General features: G+C 34.4%; 2 protein-coding genes across 2 annotated transcripts in view; one reads left to right on the top strand and one right to left on the bottom strand.

Moving 5' to 3' along the window:
- LOC149411363 (neuroligin-4, Y-linked-like) overlaps window positions 1-20,586 on the top strand; it is an 887,216-nt gene that overhangs the window by 308,546 nt on the left and 558,084 nt on the right. The window lies entirely within an intron of this gene.
- LOC149411370 (UDP-glycosyltransferase UGT5-like) lies at window positions 688-10,962 on the bottom strand. Its single transcript, XM_089647306.1, has 8 exons — window positions 10,775-10,962; window positions 10,503-10,584; window positions 10,198-10,384; window positions 9,283-9,477; window positions 8,639-8,843; window positions 7,802-8,021; window positions 7,239-7,458; window positions 688-965 (listed from the first exon to the last, which is right to left on the bottom strand). The coding sequence occupies exons 1-8, from the start codon at window positions 10,922-10,924 to the stop codon at window positions 695-697; spliced, it is 1,530 nt and encodes a 509-aa protein (XP_089503432.1). The 5' UTR covers window positions 10,925-10,962; the 3' UTR covers window positions 688-694.

Genomic DNA, 20,586 nt, shown 5'->3' with positions numbered 1-20,586 from the left:
TTACAATACATTTTGATTAAAAAAATAACTATTTAGTTTGGTCCCAAATCCAAATTTAAGTTTTGTATGAAGAAGGCCGCGCAGCGTAATGTAAGTAGAAAATGGGTGGGAGAGAAAAATAATTTTTAAAATTTCTAATATTTTCATTAAATAATTAAAATTAAGAATCGTGAAGGATTACTTTTTGCTACACGGCGTAATACCCTAAAAATAAATCTTTGATTTTTTTAAATTCAAAAATACAATTATTACCACGAAATCTATTTCTTATAAGCATACCTTTAATAGAACAAATTCAGATAATCATCTCGAAGTGACCAAAAAAGGATTTTTTAAATTTTTTTATTTAGTTTTAAATGTATTGAAAAAACTTTTTTTTAATTTTATTTGCGCTAGTTTTATAAACAACTTTTTTTTCTTAACTATCCGCATAGAAATTACAGATAAATAATTTGTATTAATCTTGCATCAGCAGGTAACAAAGAATCTAATTATTTAGCAGAATATAAATAATTGGATTTTTATGGTCTCGTCTGACCACAGATATGTTTGTATTTGGGATCTAAAATAAAGTTATACTGTAGTTACACTGTACATATATAATTTAAAAAAAACTTTTTGTAATTTCCTAAAAAATTCTTTTACAATCAATTGAATATAATAGTTATAAATAATATATGTAATACATTTTGCTTCACTGTTTCTTCTTCTTATCGATTATGGTAGTTTTCTTGCAACACCTTCGACATACTAAACACAAGCCCAGTAATAAGAGGATTGGTGGAAGAAGAAAGAGAGCAGCCACATCCAGGAAGAGTGTAGAGATCAGACACAGTGGTCTTGGGGAATAATGAGGAGCTCCTCCGGTGCGGATGATGCTCTCTGCGTAGAAGTTGATGACTTCTCGAGGGTTCATGGGACGGTCGTGGAAACGCTGCTTGATGGTATTGACATTTTGAGCGTAGCTGGAAACAAAGGATTTTACTATTAATTGAAGTCAGAGTTAGAAGGTTCAGATTTTGAGAAACCATATTGCGGAAACTAGTGATGTCTTCAAATACTCAATTACGAAAGGGTATTAGCATCAAAGATGAAACATTTTATTATTTTATTTATTTATTTAACGCCCAGAGGGCTTTTACATGGTTGGTAGTATAATTTTAATTTGACAAATACTTTGAAACATAAAAAATAAGAAATAAATTACATTTGATAAAAGCTATGCAACAAGTCATACAAACACAAGAAACAAAAACAGAAAACTACAGCTATTTGTAGGCTTACATGATGTATTTAGGAGTATTGTAGAAATAAATGTTTTAAATGATCCACAAAACTTGCCAAGTTGGTATTGAATATTTTTTTTTTTTTTTTTTTTTTTTATTTATTTGCAAAAACAGTACAAAAACCAATACATTGCAAAAGCGGTAAACAAATTATTGAAGAAAATTTTATACATAAGTATACAGTTAAAACATATGCAAAAGCGGTAAACAAAATATGGAAAAAAATTATACATAAGTATACAGTTAAAACAAATACAATATTTCGCGCTTAAAGTCGTTGTAGGACATATGGAAAATATCCAAGTTAGCTGGAAGGGAGTTAATTAACCTAGTGAGTCTTCCCAGGGGCATCACCATTGGTAAGTTAGTTCTGGACCTGGGAAGAATTAAAAGCCTGTGTTGGCGGCCTCTCGTGAAATTATCCGGGACATAAAGTCCTATTTTTGACAGAATGTCTGGAATTGATACTAAACCATTCAGAAGCTTGTAAGCCATCATCAATAATGCGACGTCCCGTCTGGAACTAAGGCTGCAGATATTCAGCATTCCCGAGATAAATGCTGTTGGAAACAGCCATGGGTAAAAACCAAACTCTCTCATATAGAGGTATCGTAAAAATTTCTTTTGAATTTTCTCGACCATTAGTACATAGACAGTGTCCTCTGGCCCCCATACCTGAGATCCACTCTCGAGAATGCTACGCACTAAGCTAAAGTAAAGCAGCCTAATGACTGCAAGGTTTGTCAGTTCCTTTGAATTGTGTATGACAAAACCTAACATTCTTGTAGCTGATTTACAGATCTTTTCAATGTGAGCGTGAAATGTTAAGCGAGCGTCATACACAATTCCTAAGTCCTTATAAGTCACCGTATGCTTTAGTGATGTATCTTTCATTTTGTAATTAAAATATACGATCTTTTGTGACCTCGTAAAACACATAACTGAGCATTTTTGGAAGTTGAAACCGAGTTTGCTGTCAATACTCCAGTCAATAATTGCATTTATATCTTCCTGGAGCTTTTTACAGTCTTCTAATGATCTTATTCTTAAGAACAGTTTAATATCATCTGCAAAAAGTAAAAAACGGACGAATTTGATTTTTCCCCGAATATTATTTATAAAAATTAGAAACAATAAGGGTCCTAAATTGGAACCCTGCGGCACACCAGAGTTTGTAGGATACGCGTTAGAGTTAAAACCACCATAGGAAACGAATTGTTACCTTTCTTTTAAATAGTTAGCAAAGAGTTTAATTAAGTTTTCGGAAAAAATCAATTTCTTCAAGCCTACTTAAGAGCACTAAGTGATCAACCTTATCGAAAGCTTTCGCAAAGTCATGGTATGACGTGTCAACTTGCTCATTATTATCGAGCGCTCTCGCCACGTAATCAGTATATGCCATCAAGTTTGTAGTGGTTGATCGGCCACGTCGAAATCCGTGTTGTTGTTCGATCAAGAATGGTTCAACCTTGGCATATACATATTTATGAATAATTATTTCGAATAACTTGGCAGGTGCGGAAAGAATTGCTATAGGACGGTAATTGGTTGCTTGACACTTGTCACCATCTTTATGTAGAGGGGTAACTTTTGACAGCTTCCACAGTTTAGGAAAAATTCCGTTTTTAATCGTAAGATTAAATATATGTAGAAGTGGATTAGACAGTGGTTCAGAACAACCCTTAATGACGAAGGGTGGAATGAAATCAGGGCCAAATGATGTTTTTGGTTTCAATTTTCTTATTGCTAAACTGAAATCCATGTTATTAACGTTTTCTATAGATATGTTTTGAGCTTTTGTCAATCCAATCTGTCCTGGTACGTAAGAATCAAAATCAAAATATGTCAACATCACCCTAGTAATGATTTCCCATGGTGTGAAGTCGTTGTATCGGAGAGTGGGCAATGTAGTTACGCTTATGTGTGCTGCTGTAGAATATTGTATTTTTTCGTGTTGTTACTGTGAGTGTATGTATGTTTATAAGTTGCAGGAGTTCACAACAGTCGAATGTAGAGTTAAGTATTTTGAATAAGAACGTTAAATCGTTTATTTTACGTCTATCTTCTAATGTATGTGTTTTTAGAGTATTTAATAAGAAATTGTATTTTAATTTTTCGACAGGGATATTTAATTTAAAATTTATAAAACGTAGAATTTTTTTTTGTATTCGCTCAATGTTGTTTATGTGAATTTTGTAAGATGGAGACCAAACTACTGAGTTATATTAAATTAGACTTCTTACTAGAGATACGTATAATAGTTTAATGGCTTGTAAAGAATTAAAGTTTTTAGTTGTTCTTAATACGAAGCCTAGTGTTTTCATACCTTTGTTCACGATTTGATGGATATGATTGGTGAAACTTAGTTTTTCGTCCAAAATAATTCCAAGATCTCTCATTTCCGTGACTCTTTCTAAAGCTATGTTATTCATGGAATATTCGAATAAAACAGGATTTTTGTTTCTGAAGAAAGTCAAGGTTTTGCACTTTACTACATTTAAAAATAAATTATTTTGAACGCACCGATCTCTAAACTTACTAATATTTTACTGTAGTATATGGCAATGATTTATATCAGTTATTTTCTTGTATAGTTTGACGTCATCTGCAAAGAGCAATACCTCGACATCGTTGAAGCAATTGGTTATATCATTGATGAAAATGAGGAACAAAACCGGGCGAAGGTGACTACTTTGCGGTAGGCTACTGGTAGCCTGGAAAGCTTTCGACATCCAAGATTTTATTTTAAGAATAGTTTAAGATTTGACGAATAGCTACTTAACCATTTTAGCATGTTATCCCTTATTCCTAGAGCAAATAGTTTTTGGATAAGTAGTTTATGAGATACTTTTTCCAATGCCTTCGAAAAGTCTGTATATATACAGTCGACTTGTTTATTTTCTGCAAATGATTGTATAGTGAAGTTTTGAAATACCGTTAAGTTAGTTGCGGTGGATCTTCCTTTGATAAAACCGTGCTGTTTTGATTAATTAATTTTATTAATTTGGGATAGATTTCATCAAGGACCAATGATTCAAAAAGCTTTGGCAGTACTAACTGTATACAAATGGGGCGATAATTAGCTATGTCAGTAGCGTCTCCTTTTTTGTAGATCGGTGTAATGAAGCTAGATTTCCAGCGGTCTGAAAAATGTCCAAGGGACAAGAGACGGTTCAATAGTAATATGAGTGGTTTAGATAAGGTGTTAGAGCATTTTTTGATGAATATTGGTGGAATGTTGTCTGGGCCAGCGGATTTGTCAGTGTCTAAGGAAAGTAATTTTTGTTCGCAACACTTTTGTGTGATTTGGCAGTTTGTTAAGTTTGTGGTCATATTAAATTTATATTCGGGTATTTTATCATCTGGAGTGTCTTCATCATATACATTTTTGAAGAAGTCCGCAAAATTTTTTTTACAATATCCTGTGTATTGTTTGCACTGATTCCATTCATTTGCATTGTTGGCGGGTAGTCTGTGTTTTCATTGTTCATTTTTTCAAGAAATTTCCAAAGGTTTTTGGATTTAAAGACAGTGTCCTCGACAGAGGTTATGTACATTTTGTAACATTGTTTGGAAAGATCTTTACATTTTTTCATAGTTTCGCTAAAGATTATATAATCATTTATGGATTAACTGTGTTTGAATTTTTTGTGTTGACTCCTTTTTTTGCTGAAGAGAGGCTGTAAGCTCTGATGAAAACCAAACCGGTAGGTATAGATTTTTGGTATGTAAAAAGGTACATAGGATTCAATAGTATTATAAAAATATAAATAAAGTTTATCTAACAATTCATCAACGCTTTCATCGGATAAAAAAGACCAGTCTGTATTTGAGAAATGGCAGTTAATTGAGTCGAAGTCGGCTCGTTTATGGTTTAGGACGCTTTGTGAAAGTTTCCTTTCATTATCACATGTCATATTTAATTTAATGTATAGGGGAAGATGATGATTATCTATAGGTAGAAGTGGATCATTTCAGAGTTCTACAGACATTTGAGGATAGTTTGATAAAGCTAAGTCTAATAAGCGATTGTTACTGTTATATATAAAATTATGTTGATGAAAGTTTAGAAAGTTTACCATGTCCAAAATTTCACGTGCACGATCGTTTTCACTTTTGTTTATGATGAGACCACAGATATTTGCTTTTCATATTTAGTTTGGTAAGTTATAATCCCCAAGAATAACAAATTTTCGAGTGAGGATATTTTGATGAAATTTTTTCGATGTCTTCACAGTGGTTTCTATATGGCTGAGGGTCAGAAAGTGGTGGTAGATAGGCCGTTCCAAATATAATTTTCTCGAGAGGAGTCGTTATTTGCACAAAAAAATGTTCGATGTTATTGTGTTTCGTAGTTAATTTTCTTGCTGACAACTTCTGTTTTATTGCAATTAAAACTCCTCCACCTCTTGACTTGGAACTTGATCTGACGTTTCTGTCGCAACGAAATACTTTGTAGTTAGTAAGACCGAGTTCAGACGATTTGATTTCCGAGTTTAGCCAGGTTTCCGTAAGTATAATTATGTCATGATGATGAAAAGGTAGAGCTGCTTGTAGGTCATCGAGTTTTGGTCGCAGTCCGCGGATGTTTTGATAATAGATTTTTATGGTTCTGGTTCGGTTAGGTGGGATTTCTTGAATATTTTTGTAACTTCCTAGTTTTTTGGTCGATTTGGCACGATTTGGTGGGTGGAGTTAATGTATTTAATGGTGACATCTTCACCATTTTCTTTCCTTTTCTTCAGCTGAACCCTCAGATCGCTCAGAAATTTTTGTTGCGCCGGTGTTGAGTCGGGGTAAACTCTGACATTGTTCTTGAGAAGACTTAGTTTGCTTAAAATATTTTTCGATTGTGTTGAATTTTGTAGTTCTATTTTTATTGGTCTAGGCTTGTCATTTAATAATTTTCCAACCCTATAAAATTTAGAAATATTTTCATTTGCTGAATTGTCGATTACACCGATTATACTGGTGACAGCTGCCTGGTCATCCAAGATCCTGCCAGCTTCTGTCGTCTTAATGCTTTTGGGCACATTGCAAATAATAATATTTTTAGATCGCACTTGTTGTTCATTCATTTCCGAAATTGCCTCGCAAATACTTAAGTTATTTTGCGAAGGATTTGCTCTACTATCTTTGTATGCACGCAGTTCACCTTTTAAATTAGCAGTTTTGGATGCTACAGCTGAAGACATGGTACTTATGGCACTTAAGATGTCACATGCAATTGGGGAAATTTTAAGGATTTTATCCTTGTTAAATTTGTTGGCCGGATCAAAAAGTACTTTATTTAAGGCATTGACAGCTATTTCTGCTTTGGAGATGAAATTTTGCACATCCATTGTGAAACGTTTAAAAATTCACTATTCACTGCTTATCACTGTTGGGAGTCGATGACTTGTTTTTGCTTTTGTTGACACAGTACACACGCACTTCCAATGCTAAATACTGTTATGTTAGTAAATAAGTGCTGCTTGTTAATATTCAATAATATTTATGTGTAATAATTCACTGTAAATAGTTTAAATGTTAATTTTTGACAGAAGTAGATCAAAATATCTTTGTACTGTCAAAAGAGTATTGTTGTTATTTGATAGTAACATGGGAGAGGCATAGAGCTATAGAGTTAGAGGTGCTATCTTTTCAATTTGGGAGGCGAGATTGGGTACCTCTGCCCCCGAACAATTTACAGGATAACCAACACTTCTGTCACAGGTCACCCCAAGTTGTTCCTTACGTTTAGCGAGAGTTATTAGTTTTTCGAGAGTTCTTAATATTGTTTTTATTTATTATATATTCCAATCGGATTTATAACATCAAAAAAGGAGACTCTAAATATTGATTCACTTATGTGTCGTTTTAAAATCGCTTTGATTGCATTGTTACTCGATGGTAAAAACGATTTAGTAAAAGAAATAGGTTTTACGCAGTTCAATATAATCAAAAGCATACCTCGGATTGTTAAGAACTTCTCCAATAGCCCAACTCAAGGAAGCCACGGTAAAGTTTGTGTAATCAAGTCTGACTCCTTGGCCTCTTTCAACGACGGCTGCAGCGTTGTTGTACTGGTCTCCGAAGATGGGAATAGCGATCAATGGAACTCCAGCGCTTGAAGCTTCAGTTAAACTCAACAAACCTCCGTGGGTGATGAAAACTCTTAGGTTTGGATGAGCTGGGAAAGTTAAAAAGTTGTGATTTAAGTAATGCTTTGCACAAAAATGCAGAAAACTGGCGTTTTAGAAAAATTCTTTGTTTAATGAAGAAAGTGGATGACAAAGTACCATAAAATACAGTTTCTACAATATGCATTCAGTTCATTTTTAACTTCCTTGGTTAACTCAGTTATTCTGTCGTCAGTGAACGTGTAAATTTCAACCGTTCAAAGGTTAGCCCACAGGAAAACCTGATAAAAGAGACAAAACAACATCGTAAACAAGCACTAGAAGGATCATTTTAGAGAAGTGTTCATAAGTAATTTCTTTTGTATTGTTATATAGTTTTGACCACAAACTCACCCAGTATTTCAGCCTGCGGTAACCAACTGCTAATCATAACATTTTCTGGTTTTCTTGGCAAATCCTCTTCGAATTTCCATAAAATGGTCTGCTTGAGACCGCCAAAAAGTTTTAATAAACCTTCTCTGAATTCTAAAGAAAGATCAGCGCTCTTAAGATTGCTTCCCATGCTGAAGAAAATGACTCCATCACTTGCGTTGTCTAGAAGTTTTTGAAAGTCCTGAACAAGACCATAAATTGTTTTATTTTACATAGAAAAAGCTTGTGAATCTAATTTGGCCATGTTAATCGAACACAATATTGTTATCCCAGTAACAATATTATCGAATATATAAAAAATAAAAAAATAAAATGGAGTTCTACAAATTAAACTTAATAGCAATAAATAATTCGAACACGTTTGCTACTCACTCCTACGTGGTCTTTTGAATTTTTAAACATAATTTATTTCCGAAATGAGATGGCATTTTGATTTTTATACATTCCAGTTGAATAAATCGATTATTAAGTTGAATTAGTGAAGACAAAATCTTGATATCCCACCAAAGTCCATATTTGTCATTACTCAGATAGTTATTTTTGTAAGATTGTTTTTGATAAAATTTATTTCAAATTATTAAATTTTTCAAAGTCAAGTCTGAAAATATTACAATTTATTTAATAATGACTTATATTCTCACGGTTCTCAACGTTCATTTTGTTAAATTTCCGCTGAATCGTCGGGAAGACCATGTTGTTGGAAAAATTACTGAACTATACCAAGCAACTTGGGGAAGCCGAAACCAAATGGTGATGCTGATGACGATGACGATAGCAATGATTGATAAAAATACCAACTTCTGGTAGACTTCCTGTCTTCTGGATATGGTACCCTCCAACTTCTACGGTATTGGGTAGCAATGGTCTGGGAATTCCAATAGAAGAATGACTGTTTAGGAATGTAAACGCCACGTATTGGGGGAGCTCTGAGAATGGAACCCTTTTGGATTCTTTGGGTAAGAATTTTTTGTAAAGTCCTTCTTGGCTTGGCTTCAGAATAAACCTAGAAAATAAAAAAAATACACTTAAACAAGACGCTTGTGAAGTATCTGCCTATTAACCAATCGCGGCTTATTTGCTTTTTCGTTTCGCATAATTTTATCTCTCTCGTTGTGTTTTATCTTGCTTAGATGCTTTCATTTGATTTCTCACTTTGCGGACCACTTTTATGGCTTATTTAAATGTCGCATGAATATAACCAAGTAATAAAATATTCGTATGTATTTTATCACTTCTAAAACTCCGTTAGTTAACCTATTGAGGTGTTCTCGAATCAAAACCGCAAACGTACACATTTCATTAATACGCTCTACTGACACCCCAACACAACAAATTTCAACAATTAGTGTTTTTGCAAACTGAATTAAATAAGTGTATATGTAACAATATTTCCTCTTTAAGTTTCCAAATAAAAAAATATCGTAATATAGTATTTATCATACTTAAAAAACATGTCATCTATCACAGTCATGCCGAAGTTCACAGCTCTCTGCCACAGGTTCATCGTCGGTGGGAAGGCAGTCAGAAGATGGGGAGCAATAGATATGCTTAAGGGGTTCCCGGTAATCCGGGCTATCCAATGAGTTACTGAATTGGTTGAACTGGCTATCAGTGGACAGTTGTATTTGACACCTAACCTGGAAAAATAGTGCAATTTGTAAACAAATTCTTAATACATCTCCAAATCGAAAACTTCCAAAGCACAAAATATCGTTAAAACTTGTCAATGAATTTGAATACCTTCTGATAAATTTAGATAAGTCCCGTATTTCATCTGGATTAGAAAATTAAAATAAACTTGAATGGGAAAATTAATGAAACTGATGAACAGAACAAAGATTAAATAATGACCTTTATAGAGCGGAAGGTTTGAAATTGTAGACACTAGCCCAAACTACGGAATATTTATAAGATATGATGGGTAGAAACACTCAGCATTAAGAAAAAGTTTCTTTAGCTATTGAAGAACAACGAACCTTGATTTCAAGAAAGCCTGTGTATCACTCCAAAAATTGGGTTCACAACATCTCTGTGCAGATTAAAAATTACAAATCAGAGGAGTTCTTATATCTAAAGCTGTAAGCCCATGGTCGATGTGTCGATCAGATGACATATACGGGAAAGAAGGAAAACTAAATGAAAAAGTGCGGGGATGGAAGTCCTGTGGGTTTGAATGACACAAAAGATTCATAAAGTGGTTCACCTGGTATGGTAGACGAAGAATAATCAAAGCGATACTTGATTACCACAGGAGCAAAAACTGAACTGTCAATCTTTTCTATGACAACACGGGCTTCGTAAATCCACTCTTAAAGACAAATATATTGAGAGAGTTTTAGTTTTGTAAGAGAATTTACCCAATTAACACATCATTCATGAAATGCTCTATGATGACCAGATCGAATTTCTCGGTCTCGTCATCGAGCATCTTTTTCACAGCTTCGTTGGTGAACATTCCATTGGCAGTCCACTCGCTGATGTCTTTCAATCGATGCATTGTTTCCACAGCACTTCTTTTGGCAAGATTGAAGTTCATAACTGATACTTGAACAGAAATTTTCATACCCAACATGTTAAACCAAATGTAAGAAATTATTATTATTATTTTCTTTGTTTATGAAAGGTGACGGAAATATTTGTCGAATTTATTCAAAATTCTTACGTGCTGCACTTTTAGCTATCTCCGGCAATCCTAACTCTCTGTAGAGGGGCTTCTTTGACGGGTAACAGCTTATTAATGTTACCTGCAAATAAAAATATGAACATACGATTTTAGCAAGAGCAATTTCTTGCCTACGCCATCCTGAACCATTGGGTTCGAATCCCGGCTTTCTCGAAAACATCAAATTTCTTATAACACAGGTGCAGTGGGCGGGGTGCATTTGATACTATTGAACTAGTTTAATAATACATATTGGGAATTGTTTAGCTCACCTCGTGGCCATGTTCGTGGAGAATGTCTGCTTGCGCCTTTAAAAGGATCCAATGACTCCTCGATGGTATTGGGGTGACGACCAGAATTTTATAGGCTAGTAATTGGCCGGCGCAAGCCAGCATTACAATGATGAACAGAAGTGTATTCATATTATCTTATTAATGTTACTATTTTATGATCGTCAACTGTGAGCGGACCTATAACAAAATCATAATCACAGAGATGAAATACTATAAATAACATCTCTTCTTCTTCCTTTTGTCCTATCCGGGTCGGGGATTCTCCAGGAATCCCTGTCCTATTATATTTTACTCGTATTATGTATGTAACCACGACTTAATATTTAGGGCATAAACTTGGCAGTGTAATTAACTACAAAAACACACGTGCAGTAGGTACTTCACAAATTATGATAACACTGAACGAAGATACAAAAATAAATCAATAGAATTACACATATAAAACACAACTTGACCATTTTATAATAGAGCGAATTATTTGTTACACATCTGCCTGATGATTGGCACTGTAATGATGTCCGAAACGTTGGGTACTAAAGAAGGTAGCGAAAAACGGCACTAAACCCAAAAAAATAAATCACTGTACTGAATTATCTGTTGCATTATATCTTTTTTTAGTAAAAAAAATATATATAATATAAAATATTCTGATCAAGGATTTTTTTCAATCGACTTCCGAAATAAAATAGACATATTATTTACAAAATCCAAACATTGAACACTGTGAAAAATATTAGACATTCTTATCAAAAAAACAGTTTCCACTTGAATTGATTTTAAAAATAACCTATATCTTATTCATTTATCTCTTCTTCAAATATACACATAATGTCATGTTTTATCGCTATTTACGTTATTTTAGATACGCTTTAACTTCTAACATTTACCAAACATGCAATATAACTATTTTTACTTTCTCACTGCAACATATAATATCATATTATTAATCCAATAAATACTTAAAAATTACTACAATAATGTATTGTACACTCTTCTTCTAACCTTGATATACATCATATAGATGTTATTGTAGAACATATTGATGTTGTTGTAGCTGAAAACAATTTTTTTTTTAGAAAATTCAATTTCCTAAAAATCTTCATAAAAAAACCGAATTTTCTAAAAAATAAAAAATAAACCGTTTTCAGCTACAACCTCAATAATGCAATTTTTGTAATATTAGCACTCTAGTTTACCCAGAAGTCCCGAGCCGATACTGCTTCCAACCACAAGCTTACGCTTCCAAGGAAGAGTTGTATTCAAATCTCATAATATTTACAAACCCAATGTAAATACTATTTGATATCAAATGCCGAATTCAGTATTCAATCGATTGTATTAAAGTGTTGTTATTCACATTCTGGTGGAAACACTTTAACAAATTTCGGCATCGATTTCATCTCATCTCAAATAACTGAAATGTCACTCCCCAAGGTAAAGTTAAACAGTACCACTTATTAATATCTTATTTAATATACATGAGATCTTTAGACTAATGTCTTTTAACACTATGTATGATCATCTGAATAATGCAAGGCTGATATAAGCATAATTAGTAAGATTAAGAAAGGAACGCTCAAATGGTTTAAAGCGAGTGAACAAAGAAAGGAGTGGATGTGAATTTTATAAGAAGTCGGGGACGCCTTAGAAAGACATCGCACGTTCAAGTGAATCAAATAATTGAGTCATAATAACAGAAGAGTATGTATGAATGTGAATGAGGCAAGTAGTTTGTGTGCCAAGACTGAGTTGTTTGGCTGTCAGTCCTCTCCGACTAACCTTGCGGGGAAACGTTTTATGGTTTTTATTTTATTTTTTTATTGATACATTAATATCGTTTTTTTAATAAAATATTATTTTGCATCGTCAGCCTCACTGAGTGACTTTACCGGTGGTTAGTTGGTAATACATGTTTTAGAGTCTATCATCCCGAAAATAAATAAATGAACAGAAAATCGGGACACGGTTAATATTAAAATAGGTTTTTAGGCTAGTTTATTTTACTGATTTTTAATTATACCTAACTTAAGAATCTATTTTAGGTTACTAGGTTCATGGTTCGGCTTAAATAAGAGGAAAAAAATAACCTCGAAACTTTCACATCAATAACAATGGCCGCCAAGTGAACTAACTAACTAACTAACTAACTAACCATCACGCCGTTTCCCCGCAGGGGTAGGCAGAGAGGACGGACCGCCAAACAACCCGGTCTTGGCACACACTCCTTGCCTCATTCACATTCATACATCGTCTCATACATACTCTTCTATTATTCTGACTCTTGACATGGCCCGACTCGAGTATCTGATTCACTTGATCGTGCCATGTCTTCCTCGGGCGTCCCCGACTTCTGCTACCATTCACATTTGCATCATATATCCTCCTTACACTCTGAACTATCGATTTGAATTTTATGGAAATACATTTCAAAATGCATTAAAACTTTCCAATCAATAACAATGGCCGCCAAGTGAACTATCGATTTGAATTTTATGGAAATACATTTCAAAATGCATTAAAACTTTCCAATCAATAACAATGGCCGCCAAGTGAACTATCGATTTGAATGTTATGGAAATACATATTAAAATGCATTAAAACTTTTCAATCAATAACAATGGCCGCCAAGTGAACTATCGATTTGAATTTTATGGAAATACATTTCAAAATGCATTAAAACTTTCCAATCAATAACAATGGCCGCCAAGTGAACTATCGATTTGAATTTTATGGAAATACATTTCAAAATGCATTAAAACTTTCCAATCAATAACAATGGCCGCCAAGTGAACTATCGATTTGAATGTTATGGAAATACATATTAAAATGCATTAAAACTTTTCAATCAATAACAATGGCCGCCAAGTGAACTATCGATTTGAATTTTAACGAAATACATATTAAAATGCATTAAAACTTTCCTATCAATTACAATGGCCGCCAAGTGAACAATCGATTTGAATTTCACCGAAATACATATTAAAATGCATATTTAATGCATAATATTTGTTTCTTATTGTTATAAAAGTGATACAAAGGGCTTCACTAATAAACGTGTTTTAAATTTTACACAACTGTTGAACAACTATTAATATGTGGTAAACGGTTGTGTATCAATTGGGTAAAATTAAAACACTTTTATTAGTAACGGGGGAAGTGTTTAAAATGTACGTTTTAACCGTGTCCCACTTTTCTGTTTATTTACGTAAAAATGTTCACTACACAATCAAATAATGGTCACCAATTGAACGCAATAATCACTTGATAATATGATTATATTTTCACTTGCACCAACATTGTCTGCTAGAATTCTAATATAGGAATGAGCACTTTTTAAAAATTATTTTCATGCCCGGGATATTCAAATATTACTTTTAACTTCTAACTGAATCAATGATTCTCACAACTCGACCGATTGACCGCTCCTATCAACAGACAGAACCAACATATCGCACATTAAAATTCATAATGTTGTTATCTTAACGGAAAACTATACAATATTTCATAGCTCAAACTTCACATCGTCATGATTCAAATCATGATAAAGCAAAACCCACTATTTGCGATAAAATTATGCCATTCTTATTTATGATTAAACTTGTTTAATCATGTGTAATTTAATATACCTTATCACCTGTAGCATTGTGTACTATGTACGTCTTAATAAACATTAACATTAGATTCAAAATATATGTATTTTTGTGGGCATGTGCACGTGTTTGCATACAATATGTGTACAGTATGCACATCTATGCATATATGCTTATGTGTGTGTTTGTATTTAAATGTGTATGTGTTTGTATGTATGTATGTGTGTACATATATATGTGTATTTAGATGTGTGTATGTATGCGTATATGTATAATATATTTTTAAGTATGTATGCATCTTTCTTCCTAATAATTGATTTTGATCCTCTTTATTTTTATATACATTCTTGTAATTAAATTTACTATTACTTCTAACCGATTACTATTACACAAAGAATATTGAGATGAATGTTGTGCTTACCTATAATTAGAAACATCATTAAAACCATGCGTAAATGTAAATTACTGTAAAAATTATGTGATGTATACTGTTGGCGAGACATAAATAAAAAAAAATTAAAAAAAACAAATATTAAAAATAAAAAATAAAATGACAAAATGAGAAGTATAATACAGACTTCTCTCCTTCCTTTCCTAAAAAAAGACCCTCCATATAGCATCCTAAAAGATCCTGTGAGGACTTAATAAATATAGGCTCACCTTCAAAATAAGCTGAAAAGAACAGATAGATACAACGAATGTAAAAGTTTGGTCCAAAATTTACAAGACTGCTCATTTTTGTAAGAACCCAGTCAGAATTCTGACACAAGTCTATTTTATTTTTGAAGATTAGTTTTGTTTTTTTCTTGTCAAAGGTTTTTATTTGAAATGGGTGTATTTTGATACTTATGTGTATTTTTTTTTAAAGAAAGACAAACATTCCCGGGTTACGAATAACCTGACAATATTTGAAAATCTCCTACTACCACCACAGTAAACTGAAAATGTTTCTTGTGTTGTGATGGAGGACTTAGCTAGCCGAGGAATTGAACACGATACGCCTGGTGGGACCCAAACGCAATGTCAACTCGGCCACCGACCGGTCAAATTTATATATTTGATATATATATTTTTACTACTGCACCCGTTTACCAGGGTTATATACTTCCACAAATTTTTTGGCTGAAAATAAAGTTTTGTGGCGTGATGTTCGACCTCGCATACGTCCATACTTCAAAATCTCCTTTCCAGATTTCTCGATCGCATGAAAGGACGTTTTTAGGACCTGGATACTTTATCTACGTCATCTGCGTAACGTCCGGTTTATGCGTAGAATTCACACACAAATCTGCTCAGCGAATCTGTCCGCCGAGTAAATCGGCCGACGGACACACGCGTACATTCGTACATTCGTAAATTCGAGCGCCGAACATCTCATATTTTATTTTTATTTTATTTTATTGGTGTACAAAAAATTTTACAACATTACAGATATTTTATCTTACCAATTGTAAAAGTACCATTTTCACAGTGAGAATATAGCGCCAAAAACCTTACAAACTCATTGAATTTTTTGAAGAATATGTCAAAATTTTTGTCTAATATATTTAAATAGCGTATCGCTCTTCCCACGGGCGAATGCGGGTACAGATTTGTACGACTCAATCGGCAATATAATATGTTATGGTGACGTGAGACTCTGAGACAAATGCCCGAGAGTGAGACTCTGGGACAAATAAATTGAATTGCGCCAGAATCTCACCGTTAGAGACGAGGCCATTGATTAATTGAAAGAAATATTTTAGCAACGCAAAATATCTACGAGTTTCTAGAGAATGGTAGTTAGTCATACCTAGAATAAATCTCGATGGATATAAATATGGATATGTTCCATAGAGGCGTAAAAATAAAAAAAAAAAACGTAGGAATTTTTTATGAACTCTTTCAATGTTTAAAATATAGGATGCTTCAAATGGGGCCCAGATAATACAATTCGACTCCAGTAATTACAGTATTATGGTATGTCTAGGAAAATTTCACATAGATCTAGCTAAAGAAAAAATTAATCTTGGGACATTTGGAAAATATTCTATGGAATTCTAGAAACTTTGATATTCACCCCAAAAAATTCATTCTGAAATATAAGAAAAAAATTGATATACCATCACTGAATGACGGCATGCTCATTGACTTTTGTTTATGTTTTTTTGTTTCAGATGACACACATACACTTCACTTTGACATTGGTTCGAGATTTTGTTTATGATAGCCTGCAATAAACGAGCCCTATAGGTCTGAGACAGAGGTATGAAATCGTTGGATACACGACACAATAGAAGAAATTGTAATTTTATTTAAGTATTAGAGCCTGAAGTGTGGCACTGTGCCTTCTGGTTGGAAAAAAGCGGTCATTCACCCTATTCCCAAGAAAGGTGACCGCTCCAACCCGGCCAACTACCGCCCCATAGCGATCACATCAGTTCTGTCCAAAATGATGGAACGTGTGATCAACGACAAACTGCTCACATACCTTGAGAAGAACAAAATTATCAACGACCGTCAATACGGATTCCGGCGGAACCGCTCGTGCGGTGATCTTCTCGCGTATGTGTCGCATGTTTGGGGGCGGTGCCTGGAACGTCACGGTGAGACCCAAACGGTCGCACTAGACATATCCAAGGCCTTTGACCGGGTCTGGCACCGAGGACTTGTCAAAAAATTGCCTTCTTACGGACTTCCCGCATCCCTGTGTACGTGGATTGCTGATTTTTTAAGGGATAGGTCGATTCAGGCAGTTGCTGACGGTTTCACCTCATCCTCACACTCTATAAATGCTGGCGTCCCACAGGGATCGGTTCTGTCTCCGACTTTGTTTTTGTTGCACATCAATGACCTTTTGACATGTGCACCGATTCATTGCTACGCGGATGACAGTACAGTTCATGATAGTTTTTTGTTTGACAAGCCCTCAAAGGGCGCACAAACTCCAACGGCTCGGAGGGCTTTGAAGCATAGAATGGACGTTTATCTCGAGAGTATTTCCTTCTGGGGTAAAAATAATCTCGTCGAATTTAATGTTTCAAAGATCCAATCCTGTCTGATTACGTCTAAAAGGGATCTAAATGATAATCTAGTCTCCTTCAACGGAAGCAATCTTCCGAACAGGCCTTCCATTGATATGCTTGGTGTAACTATAAGTGACCAGCTCAGGTATGGGGGCTCCATCGAAGCCAGAGTAAAGCTGGCCTCTCAGAAGCTGGGCGTACTATACAGGGCCCGAGATACTTTAATAGTACACAACTGCTGACCCTGTACAAATCACAAGTGCGCCCTACTGTCGAATTTGGCAGCCATCTCTGGTCCGGAGCCCCTAAATACCTGAAAAAAACCATTGACTCTGTGCAGAAACGGGCGGTCCGTTTGATAGATTCCCCAATCTTAACAAACGGACTGCAATTTTTAGAGCACAGGCGTCAGGTAGGTATGCTGTCCTTATTCTATCGGTATTACAATGGAAGATGCTCTGAGGAACTAGCGTCATTGATCCCTTCGGCACCGGTGCGTAGTCGGGATACACGCCAAACGCGCGCCCAACATTTGTACATGGTTGACATTTGTTACATGAGAACGGGTCGCTTCTACAATTCGTTCTTAAGTTCAACAGCTCGGCTGTGGAATGAACTGTCGGCCTCTGTGTTTCCTCCCTCCTACAACATGGGACTCTTCAAGACCCATGTTCACTCCTTCCTCTCCACAAAAAGACCCTCCACACAGCATCCTCAAAGATGACATAGGCCCTGAGGGAAATTATTTTCTTCAGGGCCTCCTGTGTGGAGTTAATATAAAAAAATTTAAAAAAGAGCCAGGAAAGAGTCTAAAAGGTGAGAAGATGCACTAAGTGGCATGAATAGCTAAGAAGTGACTAGGAGAGACTTAAATAGACTAGGAGAGATGAGGTGATTTTGCACAAGAGCGGCGCTATATAAATCATCCAAATATTATTATTATTATTGATAGAGACTAGATATGATGGACTCACCGAACGTCACAGCGGTGCTGCCAAGGTCTGTTATCTATATGAGGATATTGTGTCAGCGCTTTATTAGCAGCAGACACATACCTGGATGGATGACAAATCTCGTGTTGGCACTTTTGGTGGACTCTCTTGCTGCAGCAGCTGGTCCAGTTTCTTCACCACCTAGGATTCTTGCTGCAGAGTCTCCATCTTCTATCTTCATGTCACCTGTTCCCGTTCTTCATTTTACTTTACTTAACTTCACTTTATTTTGGTAATATTTATATTTTTTGTAACACCTGCATCAACTGTAAAGCGCCCCCAAGGTGATAACTCACAAAAGCGGCGCTATAAAAATGTCCAATATTATTATTATTATGCTAATGAGGGAATGCTCGGCGAGCCGATCCGTTGCATCACACACACATTGGATCGTGAAGGACAGACTGTCGTCGCAGACAGAAGACGATCTGCTCGTCACAGGAACACATGGGCAGATCTGTGGGTGCTCATGTGCATTAATAATTACCACCTAGAAAAGTTAACTAGCGATGTCATAGCTTTTTTTTTTTTTTTTTTTTTTTTTTTTTTTTTTTTTTTTTTTTTTTTTTTTTTTTTTTTTTTTTTAATATTACATATAAACAGAGTGATCAAGTATTGCCCATCTCACTAGGTGTGAAAACGCCTGTGTTGAGATGGCAATTTACAGAGCGGTTGTTAACATACTATGAAACATGACACAATAATAAAATAAAATAATTTTTTTTTTTTTTTAATTATACAATTCAAGTATTATAAGACAATATATTTAAAATTACTCAATGGATATGTTTATTGGAGGTAATCGATGATTTTACTTTTAAATGAACTTTTTGTTTGCGTATTTCTAATGTCAGTAGGTAAAGAATTGAATAGTTTAGTAGCATTGTATTTAAAACTTCTTTGACCATAAGAGGTTTGACAAACTGGGATGCTAAAAGATTTAATATGTGACTGTCTTAGGGCTCTAGTGCTTATTCGTTCTTCAAACATATGTGCATTTTTAAATTGATGAAGCAGGATATTTTTTGAATACAATTTTTCCAAGTTAGGAACATGAAGTGCCTTAAAAATAAAATCAGTGCTCGTCCTCAATGGGACTTTGAGAATAACCTTCAGAATTAGTTTTTGAATCTTTGCTAAAGGTTCCAGGCAAGTATTTGAGGCACTACCCCAACTGATAATACCATATTCAAGGGATGATTGTACAAGAGCACAGTAAACTTGTTTCAGTTGTTTTTTATTTAAGATATCCCTAACGTTTTTAAAGAAGTAGATGAGTTTCCTCAATTTTGCCGTTAGGTTTGCAACATGTAGATTCCATTTAAGACGATCGTCTAATTGAATACCAAGATATTTAATACTATCAACTCTACTTATAGAAGGACAAGTACATGGGATTAATAAGGGGTTACAGCTGTGTAGTTTGAGGCTTTGTTGTGAAGGTATGAGCTTATTTGATATTCTAAAAGTTAAAAATTTTGTTTTATCTGTATTCAGGGTTAATATGTGGGTATCTAGCCAATATTTAACAATACGAAAGCCATTTTCTGCTTTTTTAAAGACATCATCCCAAGATTTAGCATAAAATAGCAAAACTGTATCATCGGCAAAAGTTGTGATTTGTCCACAAATTTGTAGGTTGCATAAATCATTTATATATATTAAGAATAATAAGGGTCCTAAGATGCTACCTTGTGGAACACCACATACCGTTTTTTGTGGACTACTATAGGTACTGTTTATTTTAACACATTGAGTTCGATCAGTTAGATAACTATGAAATAATTGCAGGACTGAATCTGATATTCCTATCCTCTTAAGTTTATCTAAAAGTATTTTATGGTTCACAGTGTCAAACGCCTTTGCAAGATCAAGGAAAATTGCTAAACATTTATTTCCTTTGTCAACATTACTTATTATGAAGTCTGTAACATTAGCGATGGCGTCTGAGGTTGACAAGTTCTTGCGAAAACCAAACTGATTGGTTGATAATATTTTATTAGAGTCAAGGTAAGTAGTCAGTTGATCTCTTAGTAAACCTTCTACAATTTTAGAAAGTGAACTTAGAACACAAATTGGTCTGTAATTGGTAATTTCAGTTTTTTTTCCACCTTTAAAAATTGGAGAGATAGTACCTTTTTTTAATACATTTGGAAAACAACCTTGAGTGAAGCTCTTGTTAACTAGAAATTTAAGGGGAAAGG

This window comes from Hesperophylax consimilis, chromosome 26 (assembly GCF_061612785.1).
Source record: "Hesperophylax consimilis isolate HC1 chromosome 26, BYU_Hcon_1.0, whole genome shotgun sequence".
In the NCBI taxonomy this organism is placed as follows: Eukaryota; Metazoa; Arthropoda; class Insecta; order Trichoptera; family Limnephilidae; genus Hesperophylax; species Hesperophylax consimilis.
The sequence above is the reverse complement of the archived record's forward strand: the minus strand, read 5'-3'. Positions and strand labels throughout refer to the sequence as shown.

What these genes read in the sequence shown, in the direction of transcription:
- LOC149411370 (XM_089647306.1), bottom strand. Translation starts at nt 10,924, where the DNA reads ATGAATACACTTCTGTTCATCATTGTAATGCTGGCTTGCGCCGGCCAA. An exon ending in GATAGCTAAAAGTGCAGCAC is followed by an intron (nt 10,385 to 10,502) that starts GTAAGAATTTTG and finishes TTTCTGTTCAAG; the next exon opens with TATCAGTTATGAACTTCAAT. An exon ending in GAAGTTCTTAACAATCCGAG is followed by an intron (nt 966 to 7,238) that starts GTATGCTTTTGA and finishes CTTTGTTTCCAG; the next exon opens with CTACGCTCAAAATGTCAATA.